This window comes from Lactuca virosa, chromosome 5 (genome assembly GCF_052849685.1).
Source record: "Lactuca virosa cultivar CGN04683 chromosome 5, Lactuca_virosa_CGN04683_v6, whole genome shotgun sequence".
NCBI classification, from domain to species: domain Eukaryota; kingdom Viridiplantae; phylum Streptophyta; class Magnoliopsida; order Asterales; family Asteraceae; genus Lactuca; species Lactuca virosa.
Window position 1 is genome coordinate 365,641,381 of NC_136430.1, and position 25,811 is coordinate 365,667,191.

Genomic DNA, 25,811 nt, shown 5'->3' on the forward strand with positions numbered 1-25,811 from the left:
AATATAAGAGCATCCATAATGGTTAGTTCAGTAGGAGGGTTGAATGTGGTGGCAAATTTAGTTGTCATTCAATTGATGAAACTCTACCATAATGAGATACCATATTGGAATTCAATGGATTTGGAGTTCAGTGGGAAAAAGAAAAGTTTTCCAATCTTAAATATATACTATAAATTAGTTTTGCTAACTTTCTATTGAACTTTATAGAGTACAATGCATTGTAAGAAAAAATTGATACAGTTGTATGGGATGTCAAAAAAATGATGTGACAATCCATTGAACTCTTTGGAGTTCAATGCATTATGAATGCCCTAATCTTCCTTATAGAAACAATCTAACCTCCTTAAATTTGGTGGGTTAAAATTATAAAATGAATCGCCGTACAAATAAGCAATTTGACATCACCAATCTCTTGAATTTGCATATTCATAAATATGTTATAATAATTAAACAATGAGAATGTGTATTGTTTATCGTGAATCAAATAAAGTCACGATTAAAAAGTGACATCTCTTACCAAGAATTGATAACTTGTTTGATCAAAGCAGTGACAATTTGTCGAAATTGGAATTACGCTCAAGTTATCATCATTTAAAGGTACAAAAGGAGGATATCCTAAATATTGATTTTTTGTTTTGTTTGACGAAGGCACCAAAAGTGTTCATGGATCTCACAAAGTAGGTATGTAAGGCTTAACTTGACAATTTATTAATTTATTCATTGATAATACTCTCATATATTCTAAAAGCCAAGAATAACACAAACAATATTTACAAATGACAACGTTAGAAATTTTGACACAAGAACAACTTATTCAAAGTTATCAACGTAGAAGTCCCCTTCATAGGACATGATATCACAAAAGACAATATCATGGTAGGCCAAAATAAAACTGAGTGCATAACAAAGTGGGAAAACTCACGTTCATAAACCAATAAAATGAAGGTTTTATTAGTTTACTCAAATGTTGTCAAAGATTCATTCAAGATTTCCCAAAAAGAAATTCCTTTTACATCACTAGAGAAGAAGGTTTTGTAGCATTTTATTGGCATTTAATTTCTTATATTTTTACAACTAAACACGAGAAATCATCATCATCAAATTCTAATTCCCTCATAATCTCTCGAAAACTCACGAAGCAAACGCCCCCATGACTTTTCAATAGTTCCTGAAGTTGTTAACATTTTATCGAGTGTGGGTATCTCATTTAAAAAATATTTTAAAATTTGTTTAATATAAAAAGGTTATGACCAATTTCATTAGTGCTAAAACAGTTTTTTTTTTTTTTTTTTTTTTTTTTTTTTTTTTTTTCTTTCTAAAAAAAACTCATGTATCCAACACACAATTCTACTAATAATGAACTCGATGAGGAACCCCGCTTTGCAGGGATGGATTTGGACAGTTCCGATCATTTTGGCCACTTCGTGCTTGTTATCAAAGGATTCATTTGGAGAGAATCATCTGTAGTTGATGATTGAGTATATAGTTTAGTTGTTGAAGCCTTTGCAACACCTCTTTTTGGTTAAAAGGTTGTCAACAACACATCTCCAATCAGCCCCATCAATAATACAAAAGCAGATAATTATCAATAAATGGAGTGAATAAAAGTGTAAATATTGAGTAAAAAAATGATATAAAATTACCTGAAAACCACCGATGCTTTATCTCAATTCCACATATTTACCATGGACACAGTAAAAGATCGACAACATCATAGTGCTTGGAAATCCCTGCATCCACAAAGTACAACAGATGTAAGAAACATTAACATTTGGTTGTAACATTTCATCGAGCACTTTGTGTGCATCATCAAACTCACTTTCAAAATTTATAATAAAGAATGAAAAAAACAAAATCCAAATTATATCGAAATTGAACAATAGCTTCGTTCAAATCCGAAATGAAAATCTGCTTAGCTGCAAATCGCAAATCGCCTGTGGGGTAGACGTTGTACAGTTGAAATTCGATAGAAAAACGATGAAAAATAGGTGTCAGGCTGAAGCCAAAAGCCGATGGGATGACGATGGTTGCAGCTGGCGGAGATCGGTGATGCAAGCAGACGGTGGTGATGGCAGTTCTCAATAGGTTCTAAACAGAAGCCCTCACAGAGGGTAGTGGTGGATAAGATGGATCAGGAAGTGGAAAAGAGGGATTTGAGTCGGTGGTAATGACACGTATCAATTACATCGGAAGAGGGAAGGAAAGAAAGACACGTATCATAAAGAATTGAGAAAATAACATAATATGCCCCATAAAAAAACCGGCAGCAACAAAGCCACAAGAGAACACATACCCATAACCAAAGAAAGGACCAGTTTTGCCAAAAAAATCAGGATGTTCGCTATTCCTAAGGATGGTCCATCTTTAATATCTATATAAGAATGCGTCATTGATTTTGCACAGTCCAAACTAGAATTATTAAATTTCCTTTAGTGGAAACTTTTTTCATTAATAAGATAAACTATACGTGAGAATTTTCTTTCACAAACCCGCAAGGGTTTTGAGACGAACCTAGATGTATCATTTCCTTGTTTAACGGGCAGATTCACAAACACAACATACACAGTTCGATGGTTATTTATTTATTTATTTTTCTTTTTCAAAATAAGAGAATATTCAGCTACTCGGCAACTTCATTAGCTAAAAGATATGCTTGCAAACTAGAAAATCATTGTTATTAGTTTGGGAGCGGACCATGTATGATTGTACGATGATTTTTTTGTAGGAACAAATATTTTGATGATCTTATATGTTATTAAACCTTGCCTAATTTGACAAAATAAGATTGGAAGAGCCATTAGTGTGTGTGAACTCCACCTTAGTCATCTTCTTTTTTGAAAAGAAAGAAAAGATACTTGTCTGTCGATGAGAGAGAAAATATCGATATGCTATGCACTTGGCACGATGTTGGAGAGCTCCACATCAGTTTCTCTATTGTCCACATCATATTTGACACTCTCTTCAGTCTAAGTAAATTATATTATATTATACTTTAAACGTTACTAGTAACTGTGATACAATGATAAATTTTACCACATTACCTTAAACGATGATCATTTATTATTATTATTATTATTATTATTTGTATAAAAATAAATATAAATTGAGTTAACCATTATTAGTGTCAGTCGATGGCAACGATGGCATCGTTAGGACCGCAAATCCACATTACTTCTCCTAAGGCTATCGGCAATGGTTATGTATGGTTTGTGAATAAAGGTGATGCACGTAGATATTTTACCATTCCACACCCAAACCACCGGGGGGCGGTGTTCACCGGTGGTTAGATAGTGAAGGTGCTAAAAGAAGAGAGAGATAAAGAGAGAAAATGTGAGGGAACCAATCAAATGCAGCGTCTTCGTCCATCTCCATGGCAACGCCACACCCAAACCACTGGGGCTGGGGGCGGTGTTCACACGTACTTAGCCCCTCTAGCTCAGCCCTTCTCAACCCTTCACGCGTGGAGAGCTATCCACTCCGGATAGCCTAAACCGCTCTTTTCCATTCATAGGTTATTCGCTTTGGTTCTTGGCTTTTTAATTATCAAAATTTACTTTTCATTCTACCACGACTTTGTTTAATTCAATATAACCCTGCCCATTGGTCATAGTCATTATAAGCACCAGGCATTAGTACTACTAGCAGTATCACTAGCAGTGGCACTACTCGCCGTTCGGCCGTCGCCTCGTACACCGGTACCAGCAATATATAAAATAGGGTGGCGCACATCACATGACTACAGCCCTCTCTCTCCTCCATACTTGAAAGAAAAGTTAATGCACACCTATCACAACCAAATCCCTCGATCAACTGGTGCAGTGAAGTGAACAATGTGTATGTTCTTCGTAGGTGGTGTCTGCTTAGGTTTTCGTTAACAGATTCGGAGTTTCAACAACTTTACATCATTCTTTGCTTCCATCTTCGTCAATCTTCGTCATTAACGTTTCTATAACGGGTTTTTCATTTATTTTACAACGCGCAAACTGCGTGTATTCAAATCTATGTTTCATAACTTTAGTTTTTATTCGATCGAATTGTGTTGATGGAAGCAATTGCAACCGGAAGCGTTGTGTACGATTTGGAAGTTTAACTCGTGTAGCGAGTTCGAATTGGATTCAATTAAATCGGAGATTATTTTGAACGCGAGAGTTGGGATCGGAAAATAGAATCGAGTATGTTGACTTGTATTGCTTGTTCGAAGCAGCTCGGCGGTGGATCTCTTCCCGAACAGGAAGAAGATGACACCGGCGCTACACCTCGCAGTAAGCCAGCCATTAAAGCTCTCACATCTCAGGTAAAACTGACGTTTCCGTCACATTACTAATAAATCGTAATGATTGATCGTTTGATGCTAATTTATTAATATTTATATCATTAATGGTTTATAGATCAAGGATATGGCGGTAAAGGCATCGGGAGCATACAAGAACTGCAAGCCTTGCTCCGGATCATCAAATCACAACCGGACTAATGATGGCTATGCGGACTCTGAAGCTGGTTCAGGGTCCGATAGATTTCACTGTGGGTACCAAAGGACTTGTAATTCTACACCTAGGGTTTGGGGAAAGGAAATGGAGGCGAGGTTGAAGGGGCTTTCGAGTGGTGGGAGCACTCCGGCCTCATACAGTGACAGAATTGAATCAGTTAAGTTCATAGAGGAAGACGAGCTTAAAGAATGGGTTGCTCAGGTCGAACCAGGGGTCCTCATCACGTTCCATTCATTACCTCAAGGAGGCAACGATCTAAAACGTATTCGATTCAGGTATGTATTCAAATTCAAATGGAAATATCAACTTCTGATTCTTCTTTTCAATCGTAGCAATGCTCGTTTACTGTTGGTATCTATTACTTCCAAAATAAAGTCAAATTTCAACTCGTATGTGAGAACCAGACACTAGCTTGCATAATGCCCGAAATTATGAAAGTGGCCCCCAATTGGGTGTCGGTTAACATCAGCAATACCACTTATTCTTCTTACATAACAATTTACAAACGAAAACAAATTATAATGCAGACAAAATCTATCAGTTTGATAAAAGCAAGATACAGTCAAATAAACTCTCTATGTCATGTGGGTCCATTACATCCTTTGTTTAGAGCTTAAGGTTTTGTTGGTTTGAGCCATTTTGAATTTCCATTTATATGCTTATATGCTTATATGCTACACACACAAAGAACCAAAGATGTGACTGTTGTCTGTGGGTCCATTACTGCATTAATTTAAGATCACACCACAAAGGCACAAACTAGATATGGTCATGGTTGAAATGAAAACATAAAGCGTTAGATGATACATACATACTAATACTAATACTGTAATAATTGGAGAACAAATGCATCTGTTTGCATCACATGGAGAGTCCCTTTTTATCCTGAATTATGTTCCCTCATTGGAATATGGAGGATAGCTGAGGTGAAGCAATACCACCTTTTTTAAAGCTTTTAAAAGCATGACACCACCATGCGTATGAAATTTATGTTGGAGACCCGAATTGTCTGTTGTTATATGTATATGCATTTGGTCATTCTTAGACAACGATTGTGACTCTTTATGCTGTTGATAAACTTAGGGGACCCCTCCATTCCTGCAGTTGAACATAATTGATTTTTATATGGCCCAAAATGATCCAGTGGGGTCTTTTGATATTCCTGTTATTTTGCTTGCTTGCTAGTTTAGTTTAATTATTGAGGAAATGACATTTTAATGGTGTGTAATGTAACTTCATATATATATAAAGCCGTGAAATGTTCAACAAAAGGCAAGCTCAAAGGTGGTGGGCTGAGAACTGTGAGAAAGTTATGGAGTTATACAATGTTCAACACTTCAATCATCAAGGAGTACCACTACCTGCTCCTCCAAAATCTGAAGATGAGGTTAATCTTCAACCCCTTTTAGGAACTCAAATTCCAATTGGAATTTGAGATTCCTTCAAATACCATGTTTGATGGATTTCACCATTCCGAGGGTTGTGTGGAAGGAATTGAATTGCATTTTTAAAAGACAAAAATACCCTTACTATATAGAGTAAATTACAAAAAAGGTCCCTGTGGTACGTCATATGTGATTTTAACCAGGCTTTAGTCCGAAAACAAAACCTTTTTCAGTTTTGTTCTTTACTGCAATGTTTCATATCCATTTTGGTCCCTGTGGCATCAACTTTAACAGATCTTTTTGTTAAGTTTGTTAAAATGTGCATTTTGCCCTTATTTTTTGAACCAAAATATTAACAATCACAACATTCTTTCAAATTTGATCTTTGTGGTATGTTAACAATTTTTATCCAAAAGCAAGGGCAAAAGGGTCTACCAATTTAAGAAAAGGGATATTAAAGTTAACCACACGAGGACCAAAATTGATATGAAACCTAGCCATAAGGACCAAAACCACAAATGGTTCCATTTTTGGACATTCGCATACCATTTTTGTAATTTACTCTCTTAAATATTTATTTACAAATGAACATTTAAAAACTGTTGAGTTTTTATAATTGAATTTCATTCCAACCAAACACATTACGAATTCCAATTCCTTGTGACAGATTCCAGTCCTTGACTTGTATGTATTTTGTTTTCCACAGGGCTCAAAAATGGAGTCATTAGAAAACAGCCCAGTGACACCACCACTTAGCAAAGAACCACCACCTCGTCATTTCTACCAAAAACATGAATCTAATTCTAATGGGCCTGCAGATGTATCGACACCTGCATTATCAAGCATAAGTGGGGCCAAAACTGAAACATCATCCTTAGCTTCTGCTAGGAGTAGTTCCACTGATCACTCAGGAGACCTTTCTATCAGCAACGCCAGTGATTTGGAAACCGAATGGGTGGAGCAGGATGAGCCAGGTGTCTACATTACCATCAGAGCATTGCCAGGTGGCAACCGTGAGCTCAGGCGTGTCCGCTTCAGGTAAAAATAAATATTATATTTTTTAATTTTCTATACTTTTTAAAGTTAATATGTACAAAAAAAAAAAACCAAATGTGGAAACATGAAATAGTTGGTTGGTTAGATAAGAGATGTTCAATTATATATTTATATATAATGTTGGTTTTGCAGTCGAGAAAAGTTTGGAGAAATGAATGCGAGGATGTGGTGGGAGCAAAACAGAGGCAGGATTCAAGAACAGTATTTGTGATAATAAAATGGGATTTTAGGTGCTTTTTTTGGTTCTTGTTATTTATTTGAAAGTCATAGGGAATTAATTATGTGTTTGAAATTGAAGGTAGACTATGAAACTTACTTACTAAATTGGGATTTTAGCTTTATAACATTCCAAAAAAGTGAGCTTGTTGAATTTGTTTTCGATGGTAGGATTGCCTCGTAATTGGTATAGTTGAATCTATTGAAACACGATTTGTAAATGAGTGTTCTTTCCTTTTAATAATTGAGAAAATATCAAATGTGTAGAGTTGGATGAATGGTTTTCAGAGTGTTAGTTATGTGGCTAAACGAAAAAAATAAGACAAAACTGCAAGATTGGTTCTTATCAAAAAATTTTAGATTGGGTCTAAAAACTTTTTTACTTGGATAGAAGGTCTAAAATTAAACAACTTGAAAATGTTATTTTATCTTTTTCTTTTTAATTTTTAAATCTATATTAATACTTTACAATTTAAAAATAAAATAAATATCTACCCATCCATCCCACATCCGTAACCCCCCCTCTCTCTCTCTCTCTCTCTCTCTCTCTCTCTCTCTCTCTCTCTCTCTCTTTCTATTGCTGTCTCCATCCATTTTTTGCATTTTAACCTACAAAACTCACCTCCATTCCAGATGTGTGAGGATGAGAGACCATTCAAATTGAAACCAAAATCAAGCTAACAAAAAAACCCAAAATCATGTTCTTCACAATCAATGATCAAATATCACAAAATAATAATAAAAAAAAAACACTTCGCGTAGATACACATACCCTACAACTAAAAAAAAAGTTGCAACTCTAAAAAACAAAATCCACCCTCCCATGTATGTCTCTTATGCAAACTAAAGAAACATAACAGTCTTCGTCTTTATTGGATAACCAGAAATTACAAAAACAAATACATCAACACCCATTTCATAAGCGTGAACAATAACATAAATGAAAATTCATACATTCGAAAACTCCATTCGATTAATCTGCATTACCTTCCCATTTCAAAACTCACAAGAATCGATAAACAAATCTCATTCATCAACACAAAGAATTTCAAATAAAAATTTGGGCATTTATAGCTCTTGCATAGCTGATGCCAAAAAAATCGAAACGGATTTATTGGGAAAAACTTAAAATCGATCCATTTGCAGATTCAAATGAAGAAGAAGATATGATGTTGAAGAGGATTTCAAGACCCAAAACTGCATCACGAATGAAAATCATACCTTGTTTCTCTCTTATACACGAATCAAGACCTAGAACCCATCAAATTTCAATCAAAATTCCATCTTTATCCCTCGCATTCTTCATAGATTTCCAGATAAACAACAACCATCTATCTCCAAGAGACCAATCGGGATGAAGATCAAAAACCCAGAAGTGATTGTAAGGCGACCACTGGGCTGAACTCTTCTTTTCTGATCAGACGAACACCAACAATAGGGTTCTTGATGAGATGCGATTATTGCTGAGGTTTAATCCCTATCGATTCCAAGACCTTGAAGATGAAGATGCTTCTTAGATGGTTTTCTTTTCTACATAGCAACTATCAATTTTCAGCATAATTTGATTTTCAACAACCAGTATCAACTACAATAGATTTTGTTTACTTAGCAAGCAATCAATTGTAATGAACCATCAATTTTCAGGAATCAATCGATTCTCACAAGAAATTGGTTCATGAAAGAAGACAACTCAAACGATGACAAATAATCAATCGATTCTTAGCAGCTAAATCGATTCATACCAGCGATTAAAGAGAGGGGGCGGGGGAGGGGGAGAACAGTGGGTAGGGTGGGGGATAATTTTTTTCTTTTTTCTTTATTTTTTAATTAAAATAGTATTAGAATGATTATAAAAAATACAAAAAAGAAAATAAAAGGGCATCATCGTCTTTTCAAGTTTTTTTGGACCAAAATCATAGAAATGTTTTGATTTTGGACATTCCATGCAAGTGAGAAAGTTTTTGGACCTCATCCAAAGTTTTTTAAATACCACATGGACCAATCTTACAGTTTTGTCAAAAAATAATAATAATCAAACTATCAAATGAATAGTAAACTTTAGCATTTAAAGATTTTGCCACATAATTTTTGTATTTGAGGTTTTTTATCGTATTTGAGATTTTACCGCATAACTTTAACATTTGAGGTTTTTGCCATAAATTTTTTCAATAATGGAAGATTTAGTCAACATTTTAATATTTCAGATTTTTGCTACAAAGGTTTTGAATATTGACCGATTCAATCCCTATAACTTTGTAATTTACCGAAAAGGTTCCTACAATCCCTATGTTTAAGATTTTCGTATGTTGGCATGTTTGACCTATATGTAGAAAATAATTTACAAAATTATCCTTGTAATTTACACAAAAAATCGTTGTGCATTTTTTTTACAGAAACGATCCACAACACGAAGACTGGATTGCTCCCGGGTCCGCATCACAAATACTGGATTGCCTTTGAACCCACAACATAAGACTGAAATGCCCTCTCGGCCCTCAGCCGATTACTGGATTGCTCTCGGGTTTGTTGGCCTACCACCTCAACCCAACCAATCACCTGAGCCTCCAATCCATGACTGGTTCCTCTCCTGTGCCTACGGCTTAGATTCGGCCCGCACCTAGTATCTTGGCCTACAGCACGAAGCAGGACCGCCTCAACCTGACCCATCACAATATGTCGACATATGTAATCAACCAAGCAATCAATAAAACTCATAAACACAAGCAACTATCTACACGAATCTACCTGTCTAACAGCTCACTACTGCATACTAGGCCTCTCCCAGCACACTACGCCACTACCGTCAAATCTCTAAGGAATGCATAGCTATATGTAACCAAAGGTGAGATAGACATTCAAACAGATGATCCCACTTTAGAGCCACAACCAAACAAGGATGAAGAGTTCTCAGGCTATCCTATGTGACTACATACAACCCCTAGGTCATTCCACTAGACGAAAACCTAGATGAAGAGTTCTCAGGCTATCCTATGTGACTACATACAACCCCTAGGTCATTCCACTAGACGATAACCAGCCTACCGATACTCTAACCAACATACCACTACTCATATATATCCTAACATACAAGGATATATACTGCAACATGTAGTATAATGAGGAAACTCACCTGAATCGGAGACCCAAGAAACACTGTCACATGCTCACTCTCTACATAGATTGCTTCTGTGAGTTGAATGACACCAAAACATGGAAGGACCTTAATCAATAACCAAATTCCTTTATGTTTGACCAAAAGTCAAACCGTTCAAAAAGTCAATGGTCAATGGTCAAAGTCAATAGCCAACAGTTGACCCTCACGTCGTGACCAACCCTTGGTCACATTGTGAGAACTCACCATGACGTGAACCCTCCTTGGTCACGTTGTGAACACAACATGAGAAAATAATTGCGGAATACTCCATCGTTACGTCGTGACACTCTCCATGTCATGACGTGACCACTGTCTGATGCAAAATCTTAATGGTTTGAGTCATTAATCCATTAAGTCTTCAACTCCAACTTTCCAGAAAGCTTTAAGGGACTCTATAGGTTCATATAAATGACAACTTTATGGACATGCATGCTCCATGCATGTCCTCTAGTCGATCTAGGTTAAATGCAAGAAAATGACCTAAAACTTCATGTAAGATTCAAAATCCACAACCAATCCTTAGATCCATAAGATATGATGCTCTAGGGACTCTGGAGGATCATAAAGTTGCCAAATTTATTCCGTCCATTAACTTAAATCAAAGCCAAGAACCAAAAAGGGACTAAAACACTTAGATTTAAGAGAATAAACCATAAATGTAGAAGCTTGAATCCTTACAAATGGTCCAGAATATGATATCAAGGACGTGAAGTTGTTGCTTGCTTGATCTTTACACCAAATCTCCTTTTTTGTTTCCTTTAAAGAGGATCAATAACCACCAAAATGAGCCAAGAACCACCAAGATGGATTAGGTTAGGGTTTCTGAGGTTTGAGAGTGATGGGGGATGATAATGAATGGTGGTTGTCGAGACCAACACAAATAAAATACTCGTAATATTTCACACTAAAATAGTGTATAGTGGTAAAGAGATCATATACACAGAGATTGGTTAAATTAATAACTCTATGAAAATCTTTGTGTTCAAGCACGTGTAAAACAAGAATAAAAGTAAAAGAGGGGGGGGGGGGGTAATAGTTAGAGGTTTTAAAGAAACTAGGCTTACAATAAGGTTTGAAAATATAAATAAACAAGTAAAAGATTTGATTTTTAATTTAAAAAGAGAAATATGGTTGACATTGGACTTTTATTACTTGAACAATTGGTTAAATAATCATGAGAATACCAAGGTGCAATACTTGTGTTTACAATATAACTTGGCTATAACAATTTATAAGCATAAATTGCCTAAAATCTTCTTTTATATTAAAATGGCTAGAGAAGCTCATAACACATTTCCTAAATCAAAGTCACAAAACTAATGAAGCATGTAATTTTGTGAAAATCAATTAGCATTAGGCTTTAAGAGTCACCGAATCCAAAGATTAATCCACTGCTTTCATTACCACTATGGAGAAAATATTTCCTTCTCTAAATGATGGGTTTTGATACAAAATATAAGTTTGTTTTTCATAAAAACCGCAACGAAAGTCTTATAAACATAACAAGTTTATTTTTAGTTTATAACAAAACCAAACCATCAAGGATCCATTTATAAAGGTTAGAATGAAATAAAAACAACCAAAGTGACAATGTTTGAAGCCTTTGAACCCACTTGGTTTTGGGGTGTTGATGAAGATAGCAAAAATTCAAGAGTAGAATTTCTCTAAGTGTATCCACCATCAAGAGTAAGGCACTTGAAATGCTAGTTTATTCTTGTATTCTTGAGTGTTTAAGCCTTTAAGTGCTTAAATCAAATAATAACTAAAGGAGACAACTCAAGGAAGCTTTAAATCACTAAACTAACTTCAAAAGAGAGAGAAGTAAAGAAGAGAGAATAATTTCGGCCATGATGAAGTAAGAAGAAAAAATGTAACGACCCAAAAATCATAAGGTAAAAATTTCATTTTTAATTCAACATATAAACACCATTTATTCTTATCGACCATTTAAAAGCAGCCATAATGAAAGTAGTTATCAGAGTATAATCCCAAAATCATAAAGTGCAGAAACATGGGTGTATGTGCTGCGATCAAGCCGTGCCCTTCCCTTTCGAATCGAAAGTACCTGAAACCATAAACATAAACCGTAAGCACAAAGCTTAGTGAGTTTCCGAAAATACCTCATACCATACATACATAACAGTCAAAACATAATTGGATCAATTTCACCCCCTTCGGTCTCTTTCAACCGGTACTGGGTATATTTCACTCCCTTTGGTCTCTTTCAACCAGTATTGAGTCTATTTCACCACCTTCGACATCTTTCAACTGATACTGGGTATATTTTACCCCCTTCGATCTTTTTCAACCGGTATCGGGTCTATTTCACCCCCTACAGCTAGCATACAATCATATCAGCAAGAGTCACAAAGACAACAAACATATACATACATAACAGGAAATTGTCACGAAGACAACTATCATCCTACAAACATAATCTGGTGGGATGACATTTATGCCTTCGACCCACGAGTATAGTGAAGGAACTCACCTCAATCTGAGATAACCAAAATACATGCGTTGTTGCTACTGGATTCCTCACACTGAACATAACCAAATCATCACCACCATCTGCCATCGCCAACCACGACCATCATCCACCACCATCACCCATCACCACCACCAACCCTACCCACCACCACCACCCCCTACAACCACTGCCCATTATCCACCTTCACCATCCACCACTACCACCCACCCACGACTGTGACTACCACATGCCACTACCACCACCCACCACCCATCACCTCCACCCGCCACCATCACCCCCACCCACCACCCACCATCATCACCACCACTCACTACAACCACCACCCACACACCTCTACCACCCATCACTACCACCTAGCCACTACCCACCATTATGACCACCACCCGCCACTACCACCAACCACCACTCACCACCCATTACCACCACTCGCCACCACCACCCATCACCACCACCAACCACCACCATCCATCACCACCGACCACCACCACCCACCACCCACCCACATCACCCCCACCCACCACCCACCAAAACCACCACCCACCACCATCACTACCACCCACCCACCTCCACCACCCATCATTACCACCCACCCACTACCCACCATTATGACCACCACCTGTCATTACCACCAACCACCCATCACCACCACTCGCCACCACCACCCATGAAACATCCCAAAAATATAGACCAAAAATTTCGTTTTAAATCAGTAATAAAAACCATCAATATTATCCATCACATAAAATTATAATCATGTATCTCAAAAATATCATCATATCTATCAACGTATCAAAACCATGTATCATAAATCAGAGTAAATCCTCCCAGGCTAAAAACAATGGTGTGTGTCATGCAGTCATCCCGAGCTCTTCCCTTTACTAGCTGAAGTACCTGAAACCAAAACTGAAAACTGTAAGCATGAAGCTTAGTGAGTCTCCCCAACTACCACATACCATACACATAACACATAACATATCTTGGGCCCCGTCCCTGCTATATCGAGTCAAGCTCGGCATCGACTTTCCCGGCATCGGGCCCCGCCCGACATCAAACCCTATTCGGCATCGGGCCCCGCCCGACATCGAGAACATCTCCGAATACATATGAGCATAATCAGTAATACACATAAACCTAAGCATATAACATTAACACTTAAACATTCCTTGGGCCCCGCCCGACATCGGACCATAATCCGGTAACATACTAACATTCCTCGGGACTGCCCCGGCATCGGACCGAAGTCCGGAAATATACAATACAAACACATACAAGAATCACAAAGACATCAAGCATACAAGCATTCCTCGGGACCTCCCCGACATCGGATCGAAATCTGAAAAAGCATATAAACCTACATCGGGCCCCGCCCGACATCAGACCATAGTCCGAAACTACTACTAGCTAAACGGGTCGGCCTTGGTGCCTTAGACCCGTTCCTACTGGAGGAAACTCACCTCGAATGCTAGCTATGAAATCTCATGTGAGGAATCTCTGACGGCTGCTCCAACGACTCCCCGGCTATCAATTTCACAATAACACTTAATCAAAAATCTGATAATCGTTCTTAGGGTAAAATGACCATTTTACCCCTGGCCAAAGTCAACATCCTGGTCAAAGTCACATTCAAGGTCAACACCCAGTCAACCCAACTCGTCTAGTTACTTCCTAAGTCGGCGAGTTCCTATACTACTCAGACTCGTGGTCAACCGAGTCAACTCGTCGAGTCCCTTCACAGACTCGTCGAGTTCTACCTAGCATACAAACGGGACAACCCTCTTCAACTCGTCGAGTCCCTTACTGGACTCGCCGAGTTCCCCTGTCTGTTTGGACTATCTTAAGGGATTAAGCCCCTACACTTCAGATCCAAGCTTCATACTTCACCTAATCCCTGAAAATGTCCTTTTAAGGGTAAAGTTTCTAACTCTACCCATTAATACTACTTCTTAAAGGGTTTAGCTCAAACCCTAATTCCTTGGGACCTAGAACTTGGTCCTTAAGCCCTCCATACACCAAACTCAAGCTTACAACCTCATATCTAAACCCCTAACACTACCTGGTCACGTAAAGTTCCCACCTTTCCCACATGCATGGCCTTTTGGGGCTAAAAAGGCCAATATGACTCTCTAAGGCTTGCATGGGGGCTCCAATGGCATAAAGTTTGCACCTTTATGTCATAACAGCCCCTCTAGGTACTAGATCTGGAAGAATACCCTCTTGGGTCGATCATTTCCCAAAAGCTACCAATCTTGGAACAAAACCCACATAAAGAGGACATAAAGAGATCTAATGAACTAATAGCCAAGATAGAAACTTGATTACTAGAAAATGTAGCAAATTATGTGTAGCTTCTGGATCTATTCTTTCCTTCTTGAGCCCTCTATCTTCTTCCTCTTCCACAAGCTTCAAAAGCACACAAAGATCACTCAAAATGGCTCACACTCTCAAAGAAAGCTCTAGGGTTTCGTGGATTAGGGTTTGGGACAAGGAGGTTGGAAATGAAGCCAAGGGGTGGGGGTTAAGGAGCTTAAATAGGGTGCAAAACCCCGAGATTAGGGTTTCACTCTGGCCGAGCTACTCGTCGAGTCGAGGGCTCTTGACTCGTCGAGTAGATGGCTGAAATCCCGCGTCCAAGACTCAATTCTACTCGACGAGTTTGGGGCTTCCAACTCGTCGAGTAGCTCTATAAAAATGAATAATTTGTAAATAAATGCGTATCAGAAACCGGACGTTACAATTCTCCCCCACTTGTCTTAGACTTCATCCCCGAAGTCTGCTGCATCTGAAAACAACTCCGGGTAGTGCTCCCTCATCTCCTCCTCTGGCTCCCACATCCACTCTGAACCCTTGCGGTGTTGCCACTGCACCTTCACTAACTGAACAACCTTGTTCCTCAAGGTTTTCGTCTTACGATCCAGAATCGTCACCGGTCTCTCAATGTAGTTCAGGCTGTCATAAACCTAAATATCCTCCAAGGGCACAATCGTTGAATCATCCACTAACTACAACTGGGAAACATGGAAAGTGCTGTGGATCTAACTGAGCTCTGCTGGTAGGTCCAACCGATATGCCACCTTGCCCACCCGAGCTATAACCCTGAAAGGACCAATGTACCTGGGGTCCAGCTTGTCCCGTTTCCAGAACTGGGTGACACCTTTCCAAGGTGACACCTTCAGGAGGACCATATCGACCACCTGGAACTGTAAGTCTGAACGCCGCTTGTCGATGTAACTTTTCTGCCGACTCTGAGCAGTTTGGAGCCTGCTCCGGACCTGCTGGATGCGCTCTGTAGTGTTGAGTACTACCTCAGTACTCCCCATGACTCTCTGACCGACCTCACCCCAACATATTGGGGTCCTACACTTCCTCACGTAGAGCACCTCGAAGGGAGGTCGGTCTATGCCGGCGTGGTAACTGTTGTTATACGAAAATCCGCTAATGGAAGATACGTATCCCAACTGCCACCGAAATCCAAAACACATGAACGTAGCATGTCCTCGAGAGTTTGTATCATCCTCTCGCTCTATCCGTTTGTCTGAGGGTGGAAAGCGGTGCTGAAGTGGAGATGAGTACCCATCCCCTCGTGAAACCGCTTCCAAAATCTGGAGGTGAAACAGACATCTCGTTCTGATACCACCGAGACAGGCACTGCATGTCATGCTACTATCTCTCACACGTATATCTCGGCCAGCTTCTCGGCTGATATGCTCTCCTGTATCGGGATAAAATGGGCGCTCTTGGTCAACCGATCCACGATGACCCATATCGAATCTACTCCACATGTGGTCCTAGGAAGCTTGGTAATGAAATCCATGGTGATATCCTCCAATTTCCACACGAGAATGTCTAGTTGCTGCATCTTTCCGTGTGGTCTCTGGTGCTCATCCTTGACCTTCCTGCATGTCAAGCACCTCCCCACGTACCAAGCAACATCCCGCTTCATGCAGGGCCACCAGTAATCAGGGCGAAGATCTCGGTACATCTTCGTCGCCCCAGGATGGATAGAGAACCTCGACTTATGGGCCTCCTCCATCAGAACCTACCGTACTCCACCCCAGTACGGAACCCAGACCCTCCCATGCAAGGTTAACAACCATCGGCTGTCATAATAAAATGAGGCCACCCGACCTACGATCCGCTCGCACTTCTGGCGCTCCTTCTTCAGGCCCTCAACCCGTGCCTCTCTAATCTGCTCCAACAATTGAGTAATCACTGTCATCCTCATGCATATATCTCTAATCGGAGCCACCACCGCCTTCCGGCTCAGGACGTCGGCCACCATATTGGCCTTGCCCGGGTGGTAAAGGATCTCACAGTCATAATCCTTCACCACATCTAACCACCGACGATGCCTCATGTTCATATTCGACTGATCCATGAGGTATCTCAAACTCTTGTGGTCCATGTAAACGGTACAATGGACTCCATAGAGGTAATGCCGCCAAATCTTGAGGGAGAAAACCACAACCCCCAGCTCTAAATCATGCGTCGGATAGTTAGCCTCGTGAGGCTTCAGCTGCCTCGACGCGTAAGCTATCACATGACCCCTCTGCATCAAAACTGCACCCATACCTGTAATCGACGCGTCACAATAAACTACGAAGTCATCAACTCCCTCGGGAAGAGTTAAAACCGGTGCCTCGCATAACCGCTGTCTAAGAGTCTCGAAGACTGCCTGCTGCTCAGGCCCCAGTAGAATGTCACCGAATTCTTGGTCAGTCGGGTCAAAGGAACAACGATCTTGAAAAAGTCCTGGATAAATCTCCGATAATAACCTGCTAGACCAAGAAAACTCCGAATCTCAGTTGGAGACCTCGGAATCTCCCACTGCATCACGACCTCTACCTTGGCGGATCAACCAGAATACCCTTCTGGTTGACGAGATGCCCAAGGAATTGCACCTCGTGCAACCAGAACTCACACTTGGAGAACTTTGCAAAAAGTCTCTCCCTCCTCAGTGTCTCTAGCACCTCCGTCAGGTGCTCCTCATGTTGCTCCTAAGTCTTGGAATAGACCAAGATTGTTGGGTTATGAGCATTCTAACACTCCTAAGTGTACATGCAACCCTAAATACCTTGGATCTATGTTTTCTCCATTATACATACAATTATGAACATCCAAGGTATTATCCTAATCTAGCATACAAAATAATAAATATAACAAGATAGAATACATACCTCTTTGATGTAGAATGTCTTCATGAAGCTTGAGTGCCTAGTGCCCCAAGTGTGACACCTCAAATGGTTCACACAACACCAAATACACTTGGAATAACTTGAGAGAAACTTGAACACTCCTTGAAATCGTCTAGCCCTCACACTCACACATTAGTGCACGATTTCTTGAGCCATGGGATTCTTTTATATGGTGGCTATTAGGGTTACACCATGTAACTCATAACTTTACCCATTCCTTATGCTCCATGGATTTTAACCTCCATGGAGTATCCATGGGTCACCCCATGGACTTAGTCCAACATAAGGAATCTTGGATCACAAGCCCACATATATAAGAATGAATGATTTACACAATCAACCCATATATTTAATTAGTCTCCTTTTGATCACTTAATTAATTCCAAATTAATTCTTGATCAATACTAATTAAATAACCTTATTAATATATTAGAACTTATAATATATTAACCACCCTTAAGTGTTATTTCTCTCATTATAGTCTATCCAAATGCATGATGCCATGCAACCCAAATGGACCATGCCGGGTCGGGTCAAGTCTTACCAATTATAGTTATGGACTTAGACATTAATCCAACAGTCTCCCACTTGGATAAGTCTAAAACTATTATTGCGTATGACTTCAGGAACCGATCAACAATCGTAGCTCTCAAAAGCTTCTGTCGAACTCTGACCTTGTTGATGACTTGTCCATTAGATAAGGGATCATATATTCCTCCATTCTAGATATCATATGGACTGAGACATGGATTATCAATCATTCTCTCTATCCATTTGTTGTTTCCCGATTTCCAATTCATGATGACTGACTGATTGAACAAATCAAATCAGTCCTGGCTTGGCCAAGCACTCACATGTATCATCTTTAAATCATCGAGGGGCCCACATATATCGCTTTTATCCCGAAGGTAAAAGGAATGGATAAACTTCGACTCATATGGCTTGTTCTACTACTTGTTGAATCATACACAAATGCATGTTTTATAACATCGAGTTACCAATGCGTTTTCGTGCAATCAATGTATAACCAACTCATAGTAACAACTCATATCTCTAGGTTTGAAGAATATAAGATATTATCGTCTCATGATCACTCATGATAAAATCCATGAAGTGATTCAAATGAGCGCGGGTTGAATCCAATACTCAAAACTTATGAGCACTCATGAGTGTTGTAGCACCACTTTGTCCACCAACTTGGACCTCTACAAACCAACCTATGACAGTCTTGATTCATATCTACTTCCAACATATGACCGACTGTGGATGGTTTGAATAACTTAATCATTCAGGAAGAGCGACTTAGTTATTCTGGAAGTCAAAACATGCAAAGTGAAACACAAGAATAAATGAATCAAATATGGTATCAAACCCTATGAATATAAATAAACACTTTTATTTATCACCATACCGATTACTCATTATTCATTGTTTCGGTTTTATCAACTTTATACTTGAATTTAAAACAATAGTTGTCCCATGCTCCAAGCATGTACACTATGTTTTCTAAACACTAGTTATGCCATACACCAAGTATGCATACTATGTTTGTCTATGATCTTTACTTTGTAAAATAGATCAATTGAACATCACTCCAATGATCCTCTTTTCACAGTCCCAAATCCTTACTGCAAATGCAAGAATTCCAAATTCATGCCATTTACTGAAATCTGTTAGATTCTAAACTTATATGCATTGATCCTCTTAATGATTATGCACGAAGTCAGAAAGACTGGACAACAATCATTACAGAGCATTCCAAAGGAGATCAGCTCCTTGGAAACATCCTTCTTTCATTAAGTTTCCTAATCTTACACATATTGAATAATTTCTAACTTTGAAATATTTCCATATTCCATTTTGACTATCACTTATGAACAAGAGTTGCCTCCTTACTGATTATGTCAATATGGTCCTTCCAAAATTAACATTATACTTCCAACTGTCCTTGAGCAACCAATCTTTGGTAAACCTTAGATTGTCCTCGACAATTGCTTAATCATTTTAGTCATATCCAATTCTAGACCTTTTCCCTTCATAATGCCCCAGGCATTTGGAAAATTTTAGAAAGGATGAATATAACACATGTAATCGATCCTATATCCGAAGCATATGGGACACGATTCATGATGTCTCACATAAAGACTAAACCAGTCTTTTGCTATAATATTTCCATTTCAATTTGCCAAGTTCTGAAAATTCAGATTATGAAAAGGGATGCTGTAATCATAATCGAATTTTAGAACGCAAATAATGGACCCATATATAGAATTTCCTTATGTTGAGCCATTCCAACATGAAATTCATATATATATCCTTGATTAAATACGATTAAAATCTCAATCTAAGCTTTTTAGAATTGAAAGGAAGTATAATTTCCTCTCCCTTAATTATAGCAAAACAACTTTTTCAACCCCTGCAACCTCACGAATTGAAACTTTTGTTTTCTATAATTAACATTGCTAACTTGCAACCTTTGTCATAATTATCATGCTCCCACTAACATGATGATTATTAGCATAACACTTATGCTCCCACTAGCTTTGACATGTACTCAGAAATCAGCTGACTTTCTTACCAAAGTTTAGATTTCTGATACTAGATTGTTTTGATAAAACTTTATCAAAATCATACACCTCTCTTAGATAGCTCACATGTGTGTCTAAACAATTTTAGAACTATGAAAAGGGATGCCGTAATCATAGTCTCAATTGTTTAGACCTTTGCCACTTCTCACAAGTCGATGTTAGTGTGCCGGTAAACCACACACGCTCCACTAACGACTTTGAGAATGCAAATATCACAATTGCTATCTAGCTAAAATCTACTTAGTGAAAGTGTTTCCTCACCATCATTTTCATGAATCGGAGAGAAACCTTATGACACTTAGATTTAATAGTGTATGTGTTCTTATCCATGTGAATTTGTCAAAACCATAATCACAAGACAAGGTTAGTGACAAATCCAAACTCATATTGATTAAACTTCTACAATCTTAAATTCTTGCCATTTGGCAGCTCAGGTGCCTGCCATTGCTTCCAAGTAGTTGTGCAACCAATTGAGAACTCTCAGAACTCCTATGCAAAGCCAACTTGAATAGGCACAAAAATTTCAACACGATAGGTTATAAACCTCAAGTCGTGTGCTAGTGAAGGACTTTAGGTTTTATTCTTGATTAAGTCTTGAAACTTTCAAGAGCTTTAAGACTCCCACTGTCCTCTTGACATATAAGACTCCCTTGTCAAATATTCAAGAGATAGTGCGGATTCTTTATCAAGACTAACACTTTACACAATTGGCCTAAGTTGGTCTCTGTTTTATCCAAAACATCACAACTTACCAATTTCAAATGTACAAGAGTAGATAACCTTTTACTCTTACATTTGACTAGTGTTAACAAACCCTCTTTAAGATATGTCACTCAAGTTACAATCTTGGAGTATGACTCTAAGAATTGTTTTGGAACGAAGTATGACTCATCTTTTTTATTTAACCATTTCAACAATTCATGACTCCTCTTCTTGACTTTAGAGGACCAATTGTGATATGGTATCTTAATCATTAAGATGATCATAAACATGATACTAAAGTACTCTCCCATCTTTTCAGATTTGAGAAACTTTTATCTTTCTGCCATACTTTGATTCTTCTTATTCGTTCTGTCTCACATTGAAACTTCTCCAATGCTATAGACTTATACTTAAACTTATAAGTATAACCATATTTACTGAACTTAAGTAAATCATGACGAATAGTCTTCTTGATCTTTTGTGGTGGACTTGACCAGTGCACAAGAATGTGTACTCGATCCCTTAGTCCTTTCCTTATTCACATAAGGAATTAGTCTTAATTTTCCAAGCTGAAAGTTCTCATTCATCATACTATACAACTTGCATGATTCCAAGTTTCGGTCCAATTGAACCTTGGGTGATGAGAATCTTTCCTTATTTGGTAATATTAGACACTACCACAACCGAAAGAATCAAATCCATTTTTCCAATATTGCTATCAATGGAATCTTATAAGCAACAACTTTTCACAAATGCCATTGTAAGGATACTTAAAATAAATAAAATCAAAACCTTTTTCTTTTATTTTAAAACTTTGCGGAAAAACTTATCCTTACAATCCATATGAAAACCTTGTTGTTATCTATTCCTAAGCAATATAAATATCATAACTCTTAAGTAATAGCCCAAAATTCTGATCACCGAACCATGCGATTGAAATCCATCTTCGCGATCAGAATCAACATGTACTTAATAGAGTTAGACAATGGACTTTACCTGAAGTAGAGCCAAACTTATTGACTTTAACATCCTTAGGTAAATTTGGCAGCTTCGTAACCAATGCCCCTTCTTTTGGCAATAGTTACCTATGGATCCTTGATAATAGGACTATCTCAGACTTCGCCTCTCTCTTTACCATTGGGTCAACAGAGTTGACTATGGCCGATCCCTTTCCATTGGGAAGAGAGAGCTTTACTGGATATCCAATGGCATCATTGTCAATGTCCATAGCATTTTAGGAAGTTGATCTTAGCAAATAGATAAGATCATTAAGGGTCTTGTCTTAGTCTGTTTCATAGGATTCCCAAAAGAACTCACTATGTGACTTAGAAAGTAGTTGAGCCACCAACTTTCTCAAGACTTTGACACCCAACTCTCCCGGCTTGTCAATATGTGACTACATCTCCAAGATGTGATCACACCTAGACCTTGCCTTGCCAATAGGGCTTGAGTGACCTTAAACTTTTTAGGAACTTGTGGGTTAGGGAGAATAATTGGAGGAGGTGAAAGAAGTATGATATCCATGGGACATCATCTTCATTTAGGAAAGCTTGTTTCAAGAGATTTGGGAAGATCATAAATGTCTAGACCAGACATCTTTTTGGGAGATATTCAAGATAGTTGATTTAAAGTCCTTAATATGACACCCAATATGAAATATTAAGGCTAGGACCCAACAAACTATTTTATAACTTAGAAGAGGGATGCCGTAATCCAAGCTATAAAATATTTGAAGGTAGGTGAATGACGATTCACTAATTTCCACCATGAAAAACGAAATAATTTATTAGGTTTTAATTGGATTTGAAAGTCCTAGATCTTTGAGATTCATTGAACTGTTCAAAGGCATGTTTCAATCTCGAGTGTGCCCTTCAGGTTTTGTGACTGGGATGCCGAGGATCACAAAACAAGATGTGAATAACCATGCAAATATACTTGGTACCCTTAATATTTACCCCTTAATCAGTGTGCCGGTTAACCACACACGCTCCACCGATACTATGATAAATATTAAGTTACCCTTTGCCTACCTTGTTAAGTCCAAGTTAGTGTGCCGGTTAACCACACACGCTCCACTAACGACTTAAGCAAAGTGCAAAGTGTAATTTCATGGGTTAGCACCAAATTCACATTTTCCTAAGTAACTAAGATTGGGTATTAATAAGAGCTTAGTTACTTAGTATTTATCATTAATACTTTTAATGAAAGGAGAATTATAGTCCTTGTCCTACCCGTTCGGCTAACGACCCTCCACCAGTCAAGGAAGCGGTGAGTGAGAGTGGACACCCATTAAACTGCCATTTTATAGGCAGTAACCTTATACCCCCCTTATAGACCGGCTTCGTGAATGAGGCCTACTAACGGTAAGACTGACTTTACTCTTATACATATATATAAATATTATTAACTTATAATATTATAAAGTATAAGGGTTGAATTTTAACTTTTAAAATTCTAAGGGATAACTTGGAATTAAAGTATTCATAAGTGAAAACTTTTCAAATTCCAAAACTTGAGGGCAAGTTTTGAAACTATTCAAAACTAATTAATTCCATAACTTATGAGTTTAAAGTAGTTTTAATTAAAATAAAAAATAAAAAAAAACTCTTCAAGTTCCATAACTTGAGGACAAGTTATGGAAGACTTGTAAACTAATTAATAAAAAAAAATAACTTTTTTTATTGTAACTTATGGAACTAATTAAGGTTACACTTTTTTTTTTAATTTAATGAAGAGACTCTCCGGAGGTATCCCAGGCAAATCCTTCGGGAATACATCTGAGTACTCTCGCACGACCGGTACATCATCCACTGTCGCCTTACCCTTATCCCGGGTATCCATAACATAAGCGACATAACCTGCACAACCCTGCTGTAAGTAATGCCTCGCCCTCGCTGTTGAACATAAAACCGGTCCACGTTGTGGCCTCTCACCCTGGATCACTAACCCTCCCCCACTAGGAGTCTGCACCCTCACTAGCTTCTGCTCTCAGTCGATCACTGCCCCATTGGGGCTCAACCAATCCATACCCACTATAACCTTATTCCCTCGCAGGGGAATAGGGACCAGATCCACTGAAAACTGCTCATCGAATAACTGTAGTGTACAACCTCTGTGAACCCTCGCAACCCTAATTGTCCTGTCATCTGCTATCTCCACATCAATTAGGCAATCCAGCTCCCCCGTAGCTCCTATGAATCGCTTGTTGAGCGAGAGAGACACAAAAGATCGGGTTGCACCTGAATCGAACAGTACCAAGGCTGATATACCGTTCACTAAGAACGATCCTATAATAAACACATAAACATAAGCAATAATCATAACAAATAAAGAGATAAGGAGATAATACATACCCGTCACAACATTGGGAGCCGCATGTACCTCCTCTGCAGTAAGCTGGAAAGCCCTGCTCCTTGCTGTAGGCGCCTCTGCCCAGCCCTGACGGCCATCTGTAATCCTCAACGTGGCAGGAGCGGGTTGCCGCCACCTGTCCTGCTGCTGTCAGACTCGGACACTAGGCCTTCTTGTGGCCCCTCTGATTGCAATGAAAGCAAATCAAATCTGAAACTACTGTGGTGGTGGTGGCAGCTGTACAATCCCTGCTCATGTGCCCAGTTCGGCCGCACTTGAAGCAGCCCGAACTCCCCGCCCTGCACGCCCCCTCGTACATCTTTCCGCACTTGCCACACCGGATACGGCCCTGCTGGCTCCTCGATTTGTGATCTGATAACTTGGGCTTCTTGCCCGAATTGCCTGTCTGAACCCCATCTGGTTTCCTCTTCCTCTCCATCTCCAAATCCAACTCCCTCTCTCGAGCCCTGGCAATCATATCCTCCAGCGTCTTGCGGCTGGAGCGGCTCACAAACTGGTGGATATCACTCCGCAACATCTCATGGTATCGGGTCTTCTTCATCTTCTCGTCCGCCACGTACTGCGGAACGAGAAGGCCCCTCTCCCTAAACTTGGCGGTGATCTCTGCCATAGTCTCTGTCGTCTTCTCTAGATCCTGGAACTCCCTCGCTAGCTGTTGCACCTCAATCACAGGTGTAAACTCGGCCCTAAACCTGGCCGAAAAATCACTCCAAGTTATAGCATCTAGAACTGTATCATCCCCAATGGCTCTTACGACCTCCTCCCACTAATCTCGTGCCCTGTCCTTCAGAAAACAGGATGCAAGTCGGACCTTGTCCCCCTCAGGACATCTGCTCGTACGGAATGCGTTGGTGACATCAGCCAACCATCTGCTGCTAGCAATGGAGTGCCGAGGCCCATGATATTCGGGAGCTCCACAAGCCTTGAACTCCCTGAAAGTCAGTGTGTGCGTCCCCATCATGGTCGCCACCTCAGTGCGGAAAGTGCTCAGCTTCTCATCCAGAAGCTCCAAAATACCCTCATTGACCGAACCAAAGATCACACGAGTCTGATCTAGAATGCTGTGCGTGATCTCAGATGAAATAAACTCCCTCGTCTGCTTATCCATCTGCTCGGCTCCAGAGCCCGAGCCTGATCCCTCACCAGTGCCTGAAGTGCCAACTGGCCT

General features: G+C 39.2%; 1 protein-coding gene across 1 annotated transcript; it reads left to right on the forward strand.

Moving 5' to 3' along the window:
- The first annotated feature begins 3,605 nt into the window (after positions 1–3,605).
- Positions 3,606–7,365, forward strand: LOC145117005 (protein Brevis radix-like 3). Its single transcript, XM_079053309.1, has 5 exons — positions 3,606–4,294; positions 4,389–4,762; positions 5,739–5,874; positions 6,579–6,910; positions 7,061–7,365. The coding sequence occupies exons 1-5, from the start codon at positions 4,175–4,177 to the stop codon at positions 7,137–7,139; spliced, it is 1,041 nt and encodes a 346-aa protein (XP_078909435.1). The 5' UTR covers positions 3,606–4,174; the 3' UTR covers positions 7,140–7,365.
- The last annotated feature ends 18,446 nt before the right edge of the window (positions 7,366–25,811 follow it).